Source organism: Sceloporus occidentalis, unplaced genomic scaffold, assembly GCF_023333645.1.
Source record: "Sceloporus occidentalis isolate IW3139 unplaced genomic scaffold, rSceOcc1.0.p SCAF_38, whole genome shotgun sequence".
Classification (NCBI taxonomy): Eukaryota; Metazoa; Chordata; class Lepidosauria; order Squamata; family Phrynosomatidae; genus Sceloporus; species Sceloporus occidentalis.
The window spans coordinates 1,655,411-1,674,192 of NW_028317018.1; the positions used below are offsets into that span (position 1 = coordinate 1,655,411).

The 18,782-nt window shown below is 37.6% G+C and overlaps 1 protein-coding gene across 1 annotated transcript in view; it reads left to right on the top strand.

Moving 5' to 3' along the window:
- The first annotated feature begins 3,795 nt into the window (after positions 1-3,795).
- Positions 3,796-18,782, top strand: part of LOC149290603 (collagen alpha-1(XVIII) chain-like) — a 36,704-nt gene continuing 21,717 nt past the window's right edge. The window contains exons 1-6 of the mRNA XM_089488411.1: positions 3,796-5,773; positions 12,149-12,693; positions 15,699-15,782; positions 16,825-16,866; positions 17,801-17,930; positions 18,419-18,540. Of these exons, the coding sequence (XP_089344537.1) occupies positions 3,796-5,773; positions 12,149-12,693; positions 15,699-15,782; positions 16,825-16,866; positions 17,801-17,930; positions 18,419-18,540 (2,901 nt within the window). The remainder of the gene's footprint in view (positions 5,774-12,148; positions 12,694-15,698; positions 15,783-16,824; positions 16,867-17,800; positions 17,931-18,418; positions 18,541-18,782) is intronic.

Consider the following 18,782-nt stretch of genomic DNA (forward strand, 5'->3'; position numbering starts at 1 on the left):
AGCTCTTTACTCAGGAAATGTCAGCAGAGAACTTGCTGAAAACCTGATAAATTTTAAAAAATCGACAATGGGACAATCTATGTATGTCCTGTTGGGACTTGCTAAAGCATCTGGAAGCTTTTCCTTACTGTTTTTCCCAACAAACATAAGGCTCCCAGTACCCCAGAGGGATTGTTCTTTTTTTTAAATGGATGTTGTGCTGTCATTTTAAAAGTTTGATTTGTTCCTCAACATATATTTATAGTTTGAGCTCCTTAAATATTGTGGGAATAGGTATATCGTCAGCAATGGGGCTGTAAATCTAATGGCAATCTTACATAAATCAGGTTTCCTAGGGAGTAACTGAACCCAAATGAAATATCAAATGAAATAGATCAAATCAGAATACTTCTCTATATGCCCCTTCTGGGATAGGTCACAGTTTCATAGAATGATCGAAGGTTCTATGTATTCTATATGGTAAAATAACTCATACGCTTTTCATTTTATCTATCTTTCCAAATTAAAGTATATATTCTTAATTCTGTCAGGGCTTAGCAGTGGTTGTGTGAATTTTTGTAATGGCCAGCTAAAAACATCCTGTTGGATAATCCATTGTGTAAAATTAATTGTGTGAAATTAACCATAGAGGACCCAACCTATTGTTCTGTCAGTGCTTACAATGTCATGATGATCTAAGTAGGGGCAGTTGGAAATATTACTAGGATAGGGTAATTTAAAAAAAAGTTTTGTCATAATTGAGCATGGCTAGCTAAGACAGGGAAGGTTTAAGAAGATAACTTTCCAGTTCCGTACTGTGGGCCTGTGTCCCATGGCCCAACCAGAGCTTGCAGGGCAAATCTAGAGCGTTACTATGTACACTAACAGCTGTATCAGGAAATCCTGGCGTCGTACGTGGTTCTAGACTGCAGAAGTGTAAAAGACTTCCTCGAAGGTGCCCAAACTCAAGGAAGCAAATGCTTCCTGGAGTGTCTCTAAAGGGTTGTGTACTATTGAATTGCTATCATAACATACTTCATAAACAGCACTTTTCCTTTTCCGTGTAATTATAGTATATAGTACAGCAAAGCAGGTCTATGACTAACCATTGTTCCAGGGATTCGGAAGTAGAATTTAGCTGTTATTATTGTTTATCTCTTGAACTAAAGTTAGATAAAACATAGACTCTATCTTTCCAAGTCCCCATCTAGCGTATATTCCTTCATAATGAATCATTATTAATGGAGACAGAAAAGTAAAGACAGAAGGAGAACAAGGGGCTGTGAATAGAGACATTGCATGCTAAATAAACATAACTATTAAAATGATTACATTATAATTCTGAAAGATTCAGTGCTGAATCAAAATATGTTTTTTTAACAATAAACATATTTTCTAACATTTTCACCGTTAAACTATGAAATTATTCAAAGTATCTATCATTTTCATCTAGCTCTGAGTACTGTTTGAAGTAGTAATTATTTCTGTATTCTCTCATTTGAAGATGTGTCGTGTGATCTGTCTGTTAACTCGGGTGTACAGAAATGCCTTTCATTATGTATATTAAGTGGCCATATAACTTCTGTATGAATAGGATCTATTAATGCCACTTGTCATAATTACATGATTGAAAGACAGGATTCATGACTGCTGTGGATCTCAAATGGTTTTTGTGAAGAAAGTAGGAGAATCTGCAAAAAAATGCATAGGGAATGTAGTATGTATGTGTAGTATGATTCATAGATTACTACTAAACCACCTTCAACAATTACTTGTAAACTCCTTAGAACTTGGAATATAACAAACTGAAAAACACTGAAAAGGGTGTTCAAAGATGTGACTGAGCAGGTAATTAATTTAGTAGTCATGTACAGTGACATCATAGCCCATGTGTGACCACCCTTACCTTCATTTATCTCACGCTTATTCACAGCAAGACATGCAAGTGTAAGGTACATTTGAATCATGCTGCCCATGGCCATTAATGACCTTTATGCTTGATTTCATATACTTTCTCCAGTTGAGCAGGACCAAAGGAACAACCTGAAATAGGATCATGTTTTCACTCATCTAAGTACATTGGCTCCTATGTGCAAGAGGTGGGTTTTTTACCTCTTGCTAGTAAAGTAGGCTATAGGTAGCTTTACTAAAGAAAAGCTGTGACGACATTTCCCAACTACACAAAGAAATAAAGAAAAGTTGCAACTCCTTTTTTGAGCATGCTTCATTTCATTTCAAATTGGTATTTTGGTGGAGGTTAACCAAAATGCGTAAAGAATGAACGATTGTGTGTAGATATTTCACTGTAATTGTGAGATGTTTCTAGAGCGATTCATACTTCTCTGCTGCATGCGTTTGTTACATGCCAATTTATCCCGGTATTCTTTGTTTCACTTGATTGGCTTTTTGTCAAGCCTGAAAATGAGCACAAACATTGGGAATTCCTGGCACGGCTATGAATCTTGTTTAGGCAAGTTTTCCAAAAACACAATGTTCATGATATGTGTTCATGGATGGACCTGTGTTTGTATGAATATATACTGTATATGAACAATAATACATACATAGCTTGTAATTCTTGCTTTTAGAGCCGAAACACATCCAGTCCTCTCTCTTCATGTCACTATCCCACTCATCAGGAGAGGTCAACAATCAATAGAGCGTGAGAGCACTTTGACCTGAAACTAGCTCACTTGTTTCAGATTTACTTTATTTCAGGCGTGATTATCCCTCAGTACAGACCATAGTTTAAGATTCAATGGCTCCTAATTAAGACCTTGTTTGTGTTCAGATAACTCTGCTAGTCATTATAGACTGCAATTTGTTAATAAGCCTACTAACTTTAGTGCCTTGAGATGGCTGGGCAAATATATGCTCTAGTTCAGACTAGGATCCAGTCATACAAATTATGGAGTTAACTTGATTTTTTTGAGGAGCCGAGGATACACCAATAGAATTTAGTATGAAATGGTGAAAAAAAAGCCAGTATTTGTCCTGCCTTGCCCTAGCGCTACATACACATGAATGCTAATACACATAAACTGAACATTAAGCATTATCTGCCCTTGTTTTATTTAACTCTCAATGTGATTTGAGCAAGTACCATAATTGTGTTTATATTATGATTTATTAATTTTTATAGTGCCATCATATTCTGCAATAATGGGTAAACACGACATAACAAGTAGTTAACAACATAACAAGTCGACTTACAGAAACAAGAGCTAAGTAGAACCATGCGCAAACAGCTTACAGTCTAGAAGGAGTTAAGAGTATATTATTACACAAGTGGTAAAAGTGCCACATTTAGGGATGGACCAGCCACTCTAGTTAAAAAATAACTAGGAAAAAACCTAAAGTAAAAGTGCTCTTAGATTCACAACGGTATGCCTTTTGTAAATTCATATAAGGTATATATATATACATATATATATATACACTGTGTATATTCTATATACATACGGCAATGTATGTAGGATAGTGTGCCTCGTAGGAGATATATGTTGGCTGCAGAGTTCAAGCCCATGCTACCTCATTGTAACCTGTGTGCATTCTGAGAGTTTCTGTTATCTGTAGCAAAATATTTCTTTCAATTTATGTCGTCTGTCAAGAGTGAGGTCAATTGTAAAGTGCACTGCAGTTGTTTCAGCTTTTCCTCACTCGTGCGGGGCTGGCTTCTGATAAGGAGGTTTGGTTTAGTATTTTTATGGCCCCACCTCCTGTAGTTTTAGCTGTTTGAAGGGTAATGTGTAGTTTGCTTGCTTTAGAGGACAAATCAACGTGAACAGTCATCCGTAGAGTTTCCGAGCCACACCGATGGCTCTTACATGGATTTATCCTGTGCTAGCTATCCTGGTTGTCACGCTACCTGCATTGTCAAGTGCACAGATTTTGAACTGGTTGTGGGGTGGAAACCAGAAACAAGTTACAACATCAGCTACTACACAGAAGCCGACAGAAGAAGCTGCAACTTTTGTTACGGATACAGAGCATCACCTGCATGATGTATTAAAGCATGCCGAACACCTTTCCTCTGCTACGTTACTACCTGCAAGTCATCAGCCACCATCCACTGTGCCGCCAGATGCAAGTAGCTTAAACTGGATTAGGGAAAATAACCAGAATCAAGTCACGACATCTGTTCCTGCACAGAAGCCCGCAGATGAAACGGTTAGTTTGGGTCCCCATTCAGAGCGTCCTGTGCCTGATGCATTAACAACTGTGCAGCATCCCCCGCCTGCAGAGCTTCATTCATCAAACGCAGGTAATGCAACTCCAGCAGCATCTCCCTCTGAATCTAGTGCATCTCAACCTGCAGCAACAGTCAAACAGCTTGATGACACTGTAGCCACACAGAAGGGTGATCCAACTTCAAGCAACCAACAAACTGCATTTCCCCCAGGTGTACCAAAACATCAGGAAAAAGCAATATTTAGTATTTTCCAGTTACAGAATACAGAGGAGAATGTTTATGTGGCCACAACTGCTACACCTGTAGTAGCAGATGAAACCAATGATTTGGCTGTGTCACAGGGACCAATAACCCCACAAAATACACATCAGAACAATCTTGCTGGAGTGGGGGCTGAGATTTTAAATGTTGCAGAAGGAATAAGGAACTTTGTGCATGGCTGGGAAGATAAAGTTGAGCAGACCACGATGACACCTGCTGATCATGTACCTGCTCATGGACTGGAAGAGGCGACTCCTAGGACTGTTCAGAGCTTTCGGATAAATATGCCTGATAATTTAACTCAAAAAGGTCTTAGACAGAATGACACAACTACAGAAAATAATACAAATAGTTATTTTCCCGACTCAGATAATGTGACCTTATGGAAGAACGTGTCTTCAAGGGATCACAGGACTCATCAGTCAGGTATTTCTTCTTTTCCTGTGAATCCAACAGTGGATGTTTTGACCACAGAACCTGTAAGCAGATCTTTTTCAGGAGATGACCTTGAAGGAGCTGAGAATGTACCACCTTTTTCTGAAAGCAGAAACCTGGAATTAGGAGGACTACACTTAGATACCACCTCTTTGAGTTTGAACTCACAGACCATGCATGCAGATCACACAGACAGTATGCACCATGCTTCTTCAATGAAAGTTACAGGGTCTCCTGTCAGTGGCCTATCCCATGATGTGATAAATTCATCCCAGTCATTATTACATAGGGAAAATATACAAAATCATTTTGTTAACTCCAATCGGTCTGATCAGAATATTGAGCTTCCTAAACATTCTGGGATAGCTGCCACTGCAGATGGGGCTTTGGCTCCTAATACACATGCATCTAGTCTAGTAAGGCATTTTGCTGCAAGTACACCTGAACCAAATTTACTAACCAGTACTAAAGCTTCTACACCAGCTTTTAGAAATAATTACACAAAGACTGCTTTTTCTTTGCCAAAATTGACTGCACCAAATTCTCGCTGCTTGCCTTTCCCCAGCAATCTCCTCTTCTGCCACAAATTGGGAATTGACAATTTTATGCTACCAAATTATCTGAATCATAGCAATGTGCTGGAAATTAAGGCTGTTTTGCATGATTGGGAGGGGCTTCTTAAATCTCAGTGCCACCGCTTCCTGGAATGGTTTCTCTGTTTACTGCTGGTGCCAAGGTGTAATACTTCATCCCTAGTGTCACCTCCAGTACCATGCCGGGGGTTCTGTAAGGCCATACAGGACGCCTGCTGGAATCTTCTGGGGGAGAGACATCTCCCAGTGTCTTGTGACTCTCTTCCTGAGGAGGATTCTGGGGTTTCATGTGCATATATTCATTATTTCATAGGTTCAGAGACAGGTGAGGTCTCTGCTTCCTCAATAGGTAAGTGATTTTTCAACTGCCAATTATCTGCAGAACATAATTGTGAAAGGTAATGTGCTTATTACAATTTTCATTGTAGGCAACAATAGGAAATGTGTTGTCTCCAACAAAGATGGTGGATATGTGGAACTGTCTTTAGGCAGAAGTGCTATTTGATAATGTAAAGGCATTTTGCATGCAAGCTGCCCTGACAAATAACCAAACAGTGTAAGCCTGAATTCTTAAAATAGTTCAAGTAGCAGACTACATGTACCAGCTGGTTCTTATCTGCCATCATATTTTGGGTCACAATATGAAGAAAATTGCATTTAGTGGACACTTAGCACATTAAGTGATATATTTCTACACATTGTATACAATGGACACTTGGATTATCTTTTATAAACCCTAGAAGACTGCTTCAGACCCTTTGACTTGTTGGGTTCCACTTATAGGTTGTTTGAGGACATGTCAGGATATGACATCATTTTCGAGCATCTGTCAGGCTGGGCACGGAAGTGCAAGGCAGTGCCTGTAGAGTCCTTATTCTTACTAGACCCACAGGGCTGAGGGAAGCTGAATAGGGGCTTTAGAAATTCAGGGCCCTACATTATTCCTCGTGGAGAGTTGACCCCCATGACGCTTTTAGGATGCGATTAAGTACTCCAAATGACCATGGCATTAATTTTTTGTCTGTAAACAGCACTACATTTTCTTTAAGTCATGAACTGTAAATGCCTCTATGGCTAGCACAGAACAAGATCATTATAAATGTATTTTTAAGCCTAACAAAAATTCCAGGTATTGAATATTCTATGAACGCTAGTGTTTTGTGTCTTACTGTGCTTTTTTAGCTGGCAGTGGATGAAAGGGCTGTGTACTCAGGATCAATAACCGGCCTTGCAGCTGGATGAGTGCTTTAGCAAGTATAGTACAGGATCTGCCAATTACACTGTTTTTTTATTCCAGATAACAGATCTTTTCATGGATTTTTGTTTTCTTTTTTTTGTGTCTCTGTTCAGGGGCAAGTTGAAATCTGTAAGTGTCAGGTCAGGATTAACCAAATGAGCATGTAAAGCAGATTTATCCACATTCTGATGTCTCATGACAGGACACTGGTGTTTGCGTGATGTCACTTGCAGCTTCCTGGTGGTGTGATGTCATACTATGCCAATTTTGTTTGGGGGGGGGGTTGTGATGGGTTAGCCACTCACTGAGTAATATCTTTTCCAGCACTCTCAATGACCGATTCAAGTTAGTCCAAGTTAATTCTGGATTGGTGCAAAGCTATAATGCTTCTTCCCTAGTGTCACCTTCAGTACCATGCTGTGGGTTCTGCAAGACTGTACAGGGTGCCTGCTGGAATCTTTTAGGGGAGATAAATCTTCCTGTGTCATATGTCTCCATTCCTGAGAAGGATTTCCTGTGCAGCTATGATAATTTGTAGAAGAGGTTCTTAACATTGGTCATGGGTAGGCTTTCCGTATCTCCTCAGGGGACCATAGGTAGAGTAATGATTACAGAAAAAAATACTCTTCTCCTTGAGCATAAAGTTGTAGCACGTATTATTAAACACTCCACTACATACACCATACAAGCCAGAAGACTTGTATTTCCCACAGAAATCTCTCCTTGAGCATAACGTACAGGACTGTTTACTGTAATGTAGGTCGGCATTGACAAAAACCTGGTCAATCTCTCATTTTGTTATCTGCAGAGCTGGAGGCTGCCATTGCTAGTTCCCTGCTCGTACAAAGGCTGAGCCTAGGGTCACTGACTCCTGGGTGCAAAATTCTTTGGTACCACCCAGGTTGGTGAGGCAATATTGAAAACTCCTTCCCTGACAATGCAGGAAACATTCCCATTTAAATGGAAGCAGGGTATGTCAAGACCTAGCTCCTGCGACCCGGAGGATTCGGGTGTTGACCTGGAGAACCGGTGCTTCTCTCTGAGTTCTCTGGGCCAAACCTGGAGAGTTCCAGGGTATGCTAGTAGGTTAGGCTAATAAACAGAATTAAAACATATAAAAATGTTCAGCTACCTGAAAATATTATAGTAAGTGAAAACTGTCTTAAAAAGAAAATGACGCAGTAGTTTTGAAAACCTTTTTAATCTGATACCAGTCATATTAACATATATGGGGGAATTTTCCTTTAAGACCTGTGATAATTGTAGAGTCGTCTTTACAAAATGAAAAGGTTAACTCGGACCATACAGCTGAAATCTCAGGCAAGGTACTACTGTGGCAAACTTCAAGGGCTGCATAATTTAAGGTAATTCCTAACAGAAACGTCAACCAATGGCTGTTTTTTTTGTATTGTCCATTCTGTACATTAGTAGTGGTATAGCACCATCAGATTATGCAGCGCAGTACAAAGGGTAGACAGGACATAACAATTATTCAAAGCCTCAAAAATATAATCCAGAAAAAGTATGCAAGTAGTTCCATTCAATGAAACAAACATGTCAGAATAAATAGACCCAGTTTGATTACCTCCAATAAAATGTGCAATAAAGCCTGGCATATACATAGACATGCTGCTTAACGTTCACAAGGAACCTGATATTGGCATTGGATTTCTTCTAAATGTGTTAGGGAAACCTTTATTGCCCATTCTCGTTTATTACAATATGGGTCCAGCAAATCATTTTCTATATATTAGGTTTCCTGTTAGATAACATCAAATTAACCCTTTTTTAAATCATCATTTGTATGCATAAAACTTAACTTGTTTTTCCTTAAGAAAACATCAGTGTCTCTGTACAAAATAATTGTGAAGCCAGACATGTGTTAGTGATTATTAATATTATAAGACTGAATCTGTACACAACAAAATAATAGCAAGACACACCAACATGTTTTTCAATATCTGCTGGAGGTCGTTTTTGTATAAAGTATGTGCCAGAACCCATTAACTATTGCCCCCACCGGTTTGATGGGACAACACCCAGTAAGAGTACAGAATGATAGACGCTTCCTGCTCAGTTCACCAACCCAAGTGTGGACCCTCTTAACATCCATAACCTATATTAGTCTCATTCTCATGTGACATACCCATTTCTCATTTAATCATTTCACTTGCATCCAGTCTCCATCACATATTCAAGTTTTCCTTACTTCCCATCCCACATGCCATCCATCATCCCACTTATTCTTATTGCAGCATATTGCTTTCTGCCACCATCAAACTCCACCTTAGACGTGTAGAAGTGCATCGATGCGTTAGAAAGCAGGACATTTACTCATTGTGACTGCAGACTTGGCTTCTGTGCATGAATGGATGGACTGAGTAGACGCTTGGCTGGGTTATCTGGTTGACCTGGCATTAGACTGGCAAATTCTTGGTACAAGCTGTGATCTGGTTATGTGTACAATTGATCTTCATACTTCCATCATTAAAGACAATCCAGCTGCAAACATTTGCTCCCACAGAGATGAGCATTGTGTTCTCAGCCAGGGCAGCTGTTGGTTCTTCTCAGCAGCAATTAGTTCAGTTGCTGAAACTTTTCGTTATGCACAGGCTGTTCTCCTCATGGGGTGCACATTTTCTGATAACATTGGCATCTGTAAATCACCACGTAACTAAATTCGGACAAAAAAATCATTGTAGCTGTTTTTCAGATCCTGCAGTTCTTCTTTCATTGCCTTATGAATGGATATCATAAGCTTTTGTGTTTAGAATGGTTGTATCATGAAACAGTGATATCTTGCTGCGTAGTACTTACTAGATACAAATACATTTTTAGATTATAAAGGGGTAGGGTTACTATAACAGCCATATTTTCCACTTACGTAAGTTTCATGTACAGTATGTGTGTCCTGGCAAATACCACATTTGGGAAAATCTCTTACATTTATCTTCAGGTAGGGATCAGCGAGGTTCCGATGATCCACTGAATTTGATTTTAGGGTGGCATTAACTATTACAATGTATCACAATTATTAGAACTTGAATCATATTCAAGAATGAGCAGCTCTGATTTCTTTGGATGTTAATATCTAAAAAATAGAAGGTTTAAGAGGTTTTCTTAGAAATGTCATTATCTAGTAACTGACACTGCGCTAGAATTCCTCAACAGTGGTTTTGGGACATAGACAACATATGTCTACGCAATTATAAAAGAAAACAACTGTGATTATGGATGCCCCCTATGCATTACTGGGAATAATATGTTTAGGCTACAGTTTCAGCTTCAACAGTGTGCTGATTGCAGATATTTTCATAGGACTCAATTAAAGTGTTTTTGCCATGTTCATTTTATATTTATTCTTTAGTTTTGCTGCGTATTCTTTAGGAATATAATTTAAACTTTGCCCAGCTCGGCATTTATGCATCTTACACCCAGATCATATTCTGCGTAGGAGACCCATGCACCCATTGTGATATATCTGTTTCTACTCTTGATAAGAAAAAGCAAAGCCCTTCTAAAACTTAAAAAAATAGCAAACTTAGTGAAAATTAAAATTGTTTTAGTGCTTCTTGCTACTTAGTACATCAGTATAGGTTGGTGAGAATTGCATTTTTAATTGCCCGGTTAACCTGGTTTAAAAATTCCCAGGTATATGTGATTCTTTTGCCAAAAAAGGCTGAAAAATCATTAGCAAGACTAGCAGTGTGCTATGGCAGGGAAAGGGGTTACACACTGGCCAGTTATGTTAACTGTAGGACATTAATCTAAAACGCCAGTACTTGCATTGCTTATCTCATGCGTGGCTTGCATTCCATCCAACCATTCAAAAAGCCAGTACATTTGATTAGAGAAGTCGGATTTGCTTTTTTCCACCTGCTTGTCTCGTTTTCCATGATAGCAGCGTAAGTGGAAAATAACATTGGTATAGTTTACAAAGAATGCCACAGAGTCAAATATATTTTATTTTGACCTTTTGTTATTGTTTTCTTCAATAGGCTAAGAAATGTATTGCATTTTTCTGGGCAGGTACCAGTTAAAAACCAATGTTAATGATTAGAGAAGTCCATGATGGCCAAGAGATAAAGCTCCGTGTTTTTCTAGCGTGCATATTCTAGGTTTGCAGTCTAAATCTAAAATAGATGATACACCATTTTTCATATCAGTCTCTAGAAAATTTACATTGGTCATGTATGTTCTTGGAATTCTACGAGACCTTGCTGTGCTGTTAATAATTTTTCATGAAGCATCTCTGAAAACAGATGTTTAACCATGCAAATGGACATATTTTCAGATTTTCACAGATTTTTGCTCTTGTAGACTCCTATGTGATCATGAACCCTTTTCCTGCAAGTATTCATATGGGTTTTGAAACCATTGGGATGGAAACTAATGGGATCGGGCTGTGAACTTTTCAATATACCTTGGCAACATTTCTGATAAAACAACAGAGATAACAAAGTAGACAATATTCAGTAGGGAGTTTTGATAAATTCATTTTAGTACATTTTTCAATTTAGTCAATTTTCCAATTGATATTTCCATTCCAATTTAGCATTTCCTTGGCAATAGTTTTTTTGATTGTTTGTGTAATAAACATGGGCCAGTTAAAAAAAGCGAAGTATCATGCAATCACAAAATAGCTAAAATAGACAAGTCAATATAAGGTATTCTAGAAATGCCAAAAATGAATGTTAGTGATAAAGTTAATTTGAGGGTCATATACCGAGATGTAAATGTGTTGCCAATTCCAGAAGTGCCCATCTGCATAAATGAAAGAGCCTTTGTATATGGCTTAAGTCTGATTTTCAATTTTAGGGTCATTAAAACTTCAGCTGCTCTAAATGTAAGAATTTTCCCATGAAGATTCTGTAAGTAGCGTGTCTCCTGGGACTAATGCACAAAAAGGCAAGATTTCACTCGGGAAAGCTGTAACTGTCTTTTTTTATGCTAAAGTAGAAATAGAGGAGGTGCACACCAAATCTCGAAGCAAAGAAAACTATCAAGTGGAGGCACATCTTGTCAGTGGCTTTGTAGACTATACAATTTCAATGGTAACACAAAAAATAAGAAGATAGCTACACTCCAATAAGTGGAATAAACTGATAGCATATGCCAAGATTTTGACCTTAATGAGGCCTTCTTCAGAATAATACTAAAATGTCCTCACACGTTCAAAACATTAAGTTTACTACAAAGTGTAAGACTTATGGTTGTACATAAGATCAATAGCAGGTAATGTCAATTTCCAAGAATTCACTTTGAGTAAGGAAAGTGTTGTGTAACTGATCACGTAATTGTAACTTGTACTTTCTGATGAAAAATCAGTTCAATATTTGTAACATTCTTGTTTAGACAGGAGAAACACCAAATCATACCAAGATCTTTTCAAGTTATTGGATGGACACAGACATGTTTCCTTATGGTGTATTCTCTTTTTTATTTTTCCAGGGAGAGCAAATGTAGAAGTTGGCCTTTTGCAGTTGATTGGAGATCCTCCACCAGAACAAATCACCAAAATCTTTGGGCCTGACAAGAATCCAGGCTATGTATTTGGAGAGGATGCCAACACAGGACAGGTGGCTCAGTACCACCTACCAAATCCAATGTTTAGGGACTTTTCTCTTATTTTCCATATACAGCCAAGCACTAACAAAGCAGGAATGTTGTTTTCCATCACTGATGCCTCTCAGTCCATTGTGTACATTGGGGTGAAGCTATCTGAGGTCAAAGGTAATAAGCAGCAAATCATATTTTACTACACCGAGCCTGGCTCACAGGTTTCATATGCTGCTGCCACTTTTAATATCCCATCCCTGGTGAATCGCTGGACGCGTTTTGCAATCAGTGTCGAGGATGAGGAAGTTGTGCTGTTTCTGGATTGCGATGAACTGGAGAGAGTTCGGTTCGAGAGGTCACCTGATGAGATGGAACTTGAAGATGGATCTGGGCTATTTGTAGCCCAGGCAGGAGGTGCTGATCCTGACCGTTATCAGGTAACAAAAACGCCAACATTTGGTCTTATTGTGATTGGGCCTTTTCAACTTTTCTCTAATTTTGTTTTCTTTCTTTCTAAACTCTGGTCAAAATATGTGAGGTCCTAAAAATAATTTCATGCACCCTAGGTCCAAAATACTGTATCTCCTTTACAAAATTGCTTAATTATTTATTTTTTTCATTGGTGACCTGATGTGACGAGTAAAAGAAACAACACTGAAACATCTTTAAAGCCTTCATTGCGTATTTAAAAAAATAGTTCTGGTTAAAAAGTGGTCAAGTGATCACTGTTTCAGCTTACAAGGAGACCATTAATATATTCTCTGTCTGTGATAATAGCCCTTTTGTAGGCTGCGCTAATTTTTTTTCAATGGCCTTGAACATGTTGGATGCACATAAACATATATATGTCAACATTTCTTTGTATTTCTTTATCTTCCTTGTCTATTTCTTTCTCTCTCCTTATGCTGCATCTTTGTGTCTGGTTTATGGTTTTTTGGGTTGGTATCCTAGGGGGTGCGAGTAGAAGAATTCTGAGTAATGTGCTTGGAATCTGCTTTATGCAGTATGTGAACAAAGCATTTGTTTCTTCTCTGGGAATTAAGAAGCCATCCAGACAAAGGAGAAATTGAGTGCTGAGAATGGATGGATATGTGTGTGATAATTACTGGGGAGAGGGATTTGTATGGGATGTTGAACAGCTGACGAAATGACAAGTCAGATGGTTTTATTTGACTTCAAATAGAGATGTGTCTTTGCCAACAGGATAAGAGGGTCAGGCAGGCTGCCCCTACAAGCTGCACAGTATGCAGTGAGTGTTCATGTATATATAAAACTTGTGTATTTAAAGGTTGGGGTTTGGATTATTTTTAAAGCTTTAGGAAATAGATTATTCCAGTACAATATATTCAGATTAACTTTGGATAAATATTGGGCTTTATGGATCCATTTAAAAAGCTTTTAAGGAAGGTTCATTTTACATAATTGCAAAGATCTAATCTTCTCTGTCAGACACTAGGAAGTGCTTCTGTCCCTAATCATTAAAGATGAGAAAACTCATTGTAATACAATACAAATGGTTACACAACGTAGATGATTTGGAACATACCTCAAACATTTTCTTTGCTGTATCCGACGCAAAAAGTGCAACTACATGTAAAAAGATAATTATACAAGAAAGCCTCTGTGACAGAGGCCACTTGAAAAAGTAATATTAAAAAAGTAATAAAAATGTCCTTGTTTATCCTTGCCTTGCTATTTTAACCCCTTAAGGACAATGGGCGGTCCCTAAACCCATTGAAAACAATGCATTTTGAGCCCATACATGTACGGGCTTTGTCATTAAGGGGTTAAAATCTTTTTGACTGCATTGATATTTTCAGGAGCTCTGAAAGCTTGCCGAGTATCAGTGGATCAAAGTGCTCTACAGCCCTAAAAGTCACAATAATGGTTTATATGCATCTAATAATGTAATACATTAAAAATATTATGCCCAGTAAGGCTCCATCTTTACACAACTTGGAGCTTGGTATTCGGTGAGAATAGAAGCCTGGTTCAAAACCTGAAGGAGATACCAATGGTGCTGGCAAGTTGGCAATGTTTAGGTATTTAATGTTTTTAAAGAGAGTTCTAATAAATAGATTTTATAAATATAAAGTGAATTACTTTGAAGACTAGTAAAGGAACATAATTAGGATTCCACAAGAGCCTAATTATGCATTCTAGTTAGAATAACTATGATGGTTCTATATGAATTAATACATATTAATAACAGTTTAAAAATAGGAAATATTTAAAAAAGTTATTTTAAAATTTAGCAATTACTTTCATGTACCTGCATTCTTTGACCTATTGCAGTTGGTTTGCTATTGGTACTCATTTAAAGCACCATAAAACAACATACAGAATAGAATGAAGTGTTAATGGGTTTATGTATTAACCACAGTCAAACATTAAAAATAACATTGACTCATTTTGTCTGTGCCTCAATTAAACCACAACATTTAGAAAATACTTATTATGTGCCACCAAATAGAAATGCTATTATAAATAGTCAGTTTTAGGGGTAAAAAAAGTATTTTATTTATTTTGTCAGTAAATACAATGAGAAAAATTTATGGTATGGAGTATAAGGTGCACTGCCCTCTTGTGGGGATTCTTTGCATGGGGATTCTTTGCATTGCAACAATGCATTCCTTGCCCATCTTAAGGAAGAACATTTTAAGTAAGCCCACAAACATAAATTATGGGCATTTTTGGGGCTGGAGTATGTATAGGATGTCATGTAATATCAATATCTTGGAATACTAGTGTTATTCCGAATATCAGTGGGAATATTGGTGATAATTAGTTTTAATAACAAGGAATACTGGAGATATGCAATGCACATCTAGGAATGTTATTGCTATCAGATAGTAGACATATCTATAGGAATGCTAGTCATGTCACACATTAGAATATCTAGGAATACTGGTGCTGCCGTCCACTAGTGAATATTTGTAGGAATGCTGGTGATTTCATATTTTATGATTACATAGGCATACTGATGATGTCGCATGGTAATATATGTATGCATATTAGTGGCAATAAGACACTAAGAAAAGCAACTCATGGTATCCCAGGGAAAGTTTGACAAAGACACATTTCTACACTGAACATTGTAAAGGCGCTACCAGACATAGAAAAAAACATTAATCTTATGTTTTTCAAGGGAAATCTCATGGAATTGGATATATTTTGCATTCATAGGTTACAAAGCACATAGAAAAAAAGCTGATTCTAAATACAGTATGAAACTGTATTAAACAAAAGTTTTCAAAAAGTGTGGTTTATAAGGTCGAAATGTTTAAGCAAATAAATCTTTATCAATTGTTAACATGTACGTGTCTGCTTTGTGAAAATTTTGGCTGTGTTCCTTATTAGCATTTGTAATGTTATCCGTGATACATGATGAGCACACTCAGCTCTGTTTCCTCTCTGATTACCTGCATAATCTTCATTTTAGGGTGTAATCGCAGAACTGAAAATCAAAAATGACCCCAGGGCTGCAGAACACCAGTGCGAAGAGGAAGGGGATGACTCCGATATTGTAAGTCAAATGTATAATAGATAAATTAAATACCGAATAAATGAAATCATTGTACATCACCACCAAAGACAAAGATTGCAAAACCAATTGGATATCCAACTTCTGTCTCATTTGTTACAGGACGTGTTTATATATTAAAGGATATGTGTCAAAGTGTACTGACTGCACAACTGGGAAAAGCATATGCAGCATTTAACAAAAGAGATTTTCCACAGGATGCAAGTGGGATACCTAATTTGATGCAGATGGTTTTCTTTATTTTCCCAAGCATTTTTCCGACAATTTAAGGAAGTACAAATATAATTTAGGGCAGAGTGTGAGATCCATTGACAGCTTCTCATATGCAGCCATATGTCATTTTTCTATGTCTTGAGTATTCTTAAATTAGAAGGAACTAAATTTAACCCCTTAAGGACAGTGGGTGGTCCCTAAACCCATTGAAAACAATGCATTTTGAGCCCGTACATGTACGGGCTTTGTCATTAAGGGGTTAATCCTGAATAAAAATGTTTGCATATTACATTTGTTTTAGTTTTAGATGTCCAATCCCGGTCAGAGATAAAGTTTTGCACCTGCACTGTTTTTTTGTGGGTCATATAAACTCCAGCCTTGGCCATGTCACGCTAGAGAGGGAACACACCCTGGTTCCAAAGATCTGTTACTATTACAACAGACAAAAAAACCACTGTGATATAAAGCGTTATAAAGTATTCTTCATATTTTGCATAGCGTTAAGTAAAGAGTTATGTATTTTTTAAATACATATCTTGTTGAAGTCCTATAAGCCTCCACAAGTCCTTGTATTCGGATTCGGCTCACGCTACAGAGACAGTAGTCCTCTTCTCTTTGCATCTTTTTAAAGGTTAGGGTTTCTAACGTGTGAGCATTTTCACTACACTGAAAGAAACTCTGATGTTCTACAGAATCAAATCAATGAAGACGTTTAACCTGGATACATCATTATATTAACTCTAAAACGGAAAGATTTGGGTTGGAGAGCAGACATTTGACTTTTGTTTTATGCATGTGCTTTTTAATGCAGATTTCTGGAGACTTTGGCAGTGGAATTGCGGAAACTGAAGTGGTAAGACATTAACCTGATAATATATTAGCTTTATTAACCCCTTAAGGGCAACAGGTTATCCATAAACCCATTAATGCATTGTGAGCCAGTACATGTATGGGCTTTGTCGTGAAAGTGTGAAGATAATGATCTGTTTAGAGGCAAGGTGGTATAAGGAATGTCATAAATAGGTGTGGGTAGGGAAACCATCAAGGGTGTGAAATGTATGCCGCATGCTCTCCATGCCCCGGGGAAACATGTCTGTAAGGGAAGGTGAATGTCTGCTTGCCTGGGTGTGCCACATGGTGTCATGCCTGGAAGAAGGCTCTCAAACTTAGTTCTGAACAATGAAACACTACATCACCAGGAGATTTCTTAGAAGCATGCATAACTATCCCAGGATGGAAAAAACAGGCACTACATAGTATGGTTGATTTAGTAGTTACAGTAACTTGAATCCATTAAGTAAGCAAAATACTTGGGGTTTTATCTTTTTAACTGTTGCCCCTTATGAATTGTGTACGTTTCTCTGAATGCGCCCAGGTTTCTGCAAGGTGTCCTGAGTTAAGATCCATCGTTTTAAATAAGGGCCTACACTTATTAAAAAAAACATGGAAGCCATGATCCTATCAAGTCAACCTAAGTTTAGCAATTGTGGGAAGTTGCCAGTTCCATTTGTAGTGAACTCACTGGGGACTCAAATGTATTTACAGAGAGTAAATGAAGAATCCCTAGTTTATAGTAGTTATCGTAATCCATGTCCAGTTATTAACACTTGATCTACTTATATTTAGAGTATTCCATTTTGTATTAAATCAGATTAGGTTTAAAGAATCTGCTGACTTTAACTTATCCCTTTTATTATTGCTTTACGTAAGACTACATGGTTTATATGGAGTGACATAAAATCCTTAGTTGATTAGTGTTTCTTTGTGCTACTTTCTATATGTCACAGGTGACACAACCTCCTGTGCGCCTCAGGGAACAGGCACCCATCACGGTTCCACCTATTGAGAGACCTTCAATCATAAAAGAGACTGTGAGCATCCAAAGCGGAGTCTTAGAGGCTGAATCTACAGCAACAGGTCAGTTTTTTTCTTAATGTTTGTATACACCTGTCTTATGTTCCATATAGAACAATATAAAATTAATATAATTATGGATATATATATAATAGCTAATCATAATAATATAATTTATGCAGTATTAGGGTTCAACATACATCTTGGCCCAATAGAATATTAAAAACATGATGTGAAAAGAATAGATGTGTTTCCTAGCACTGAAAAGAAAGATCAGCCTTGCTCCTTTGCCACATGCACATCCTGCTCAGTAGACTTAATAGACCTTTGAAATGGTGCTTACTTTTTAAAGAACCAACCTTAAGTGTATACAATGGAACCAGCTGTTTAACCTCATGTTCTCGGGATCAGCATGATTACAGTGCAAGATATTGGTAAAATGAATTCATTTTATATTGCTTCAAGATGTGCTCTTCAAGAATCCACTTTAAAAGGCGTGAAACTCACGCACAGCAGGTCACAGTTTGCATATTTTGTACCTTCGATTACAGGCCAAGAAGGGCATAAGGGACAAAAAGGAGATCGGGGAGAAAAAGGTGACCAAGGATCTGCTGGACCAAAGGGGGATATGGGCACAAGTGTGAGCTCAGGCGCTGCCATGAAAGGAGAAAAAGTAAGGAAATAATTATAAAGTTTAACTGCCAGATTACAAGTGTGATACAATATAAAAACATTTGATTATGTTATGCTTCCTGCAGTAAAATTCCCCTTTATAAACAATTTACTATGTAAATATTTTATCTAACTTTACTTTTTATTAATCCAATTTTGAATAGCAAATAGCGTAACAATTGTTATACAGGGTACAGAGAGGACGAAAAGTCTTTAGGTCCCGTAACAAATGATCATGTGAGT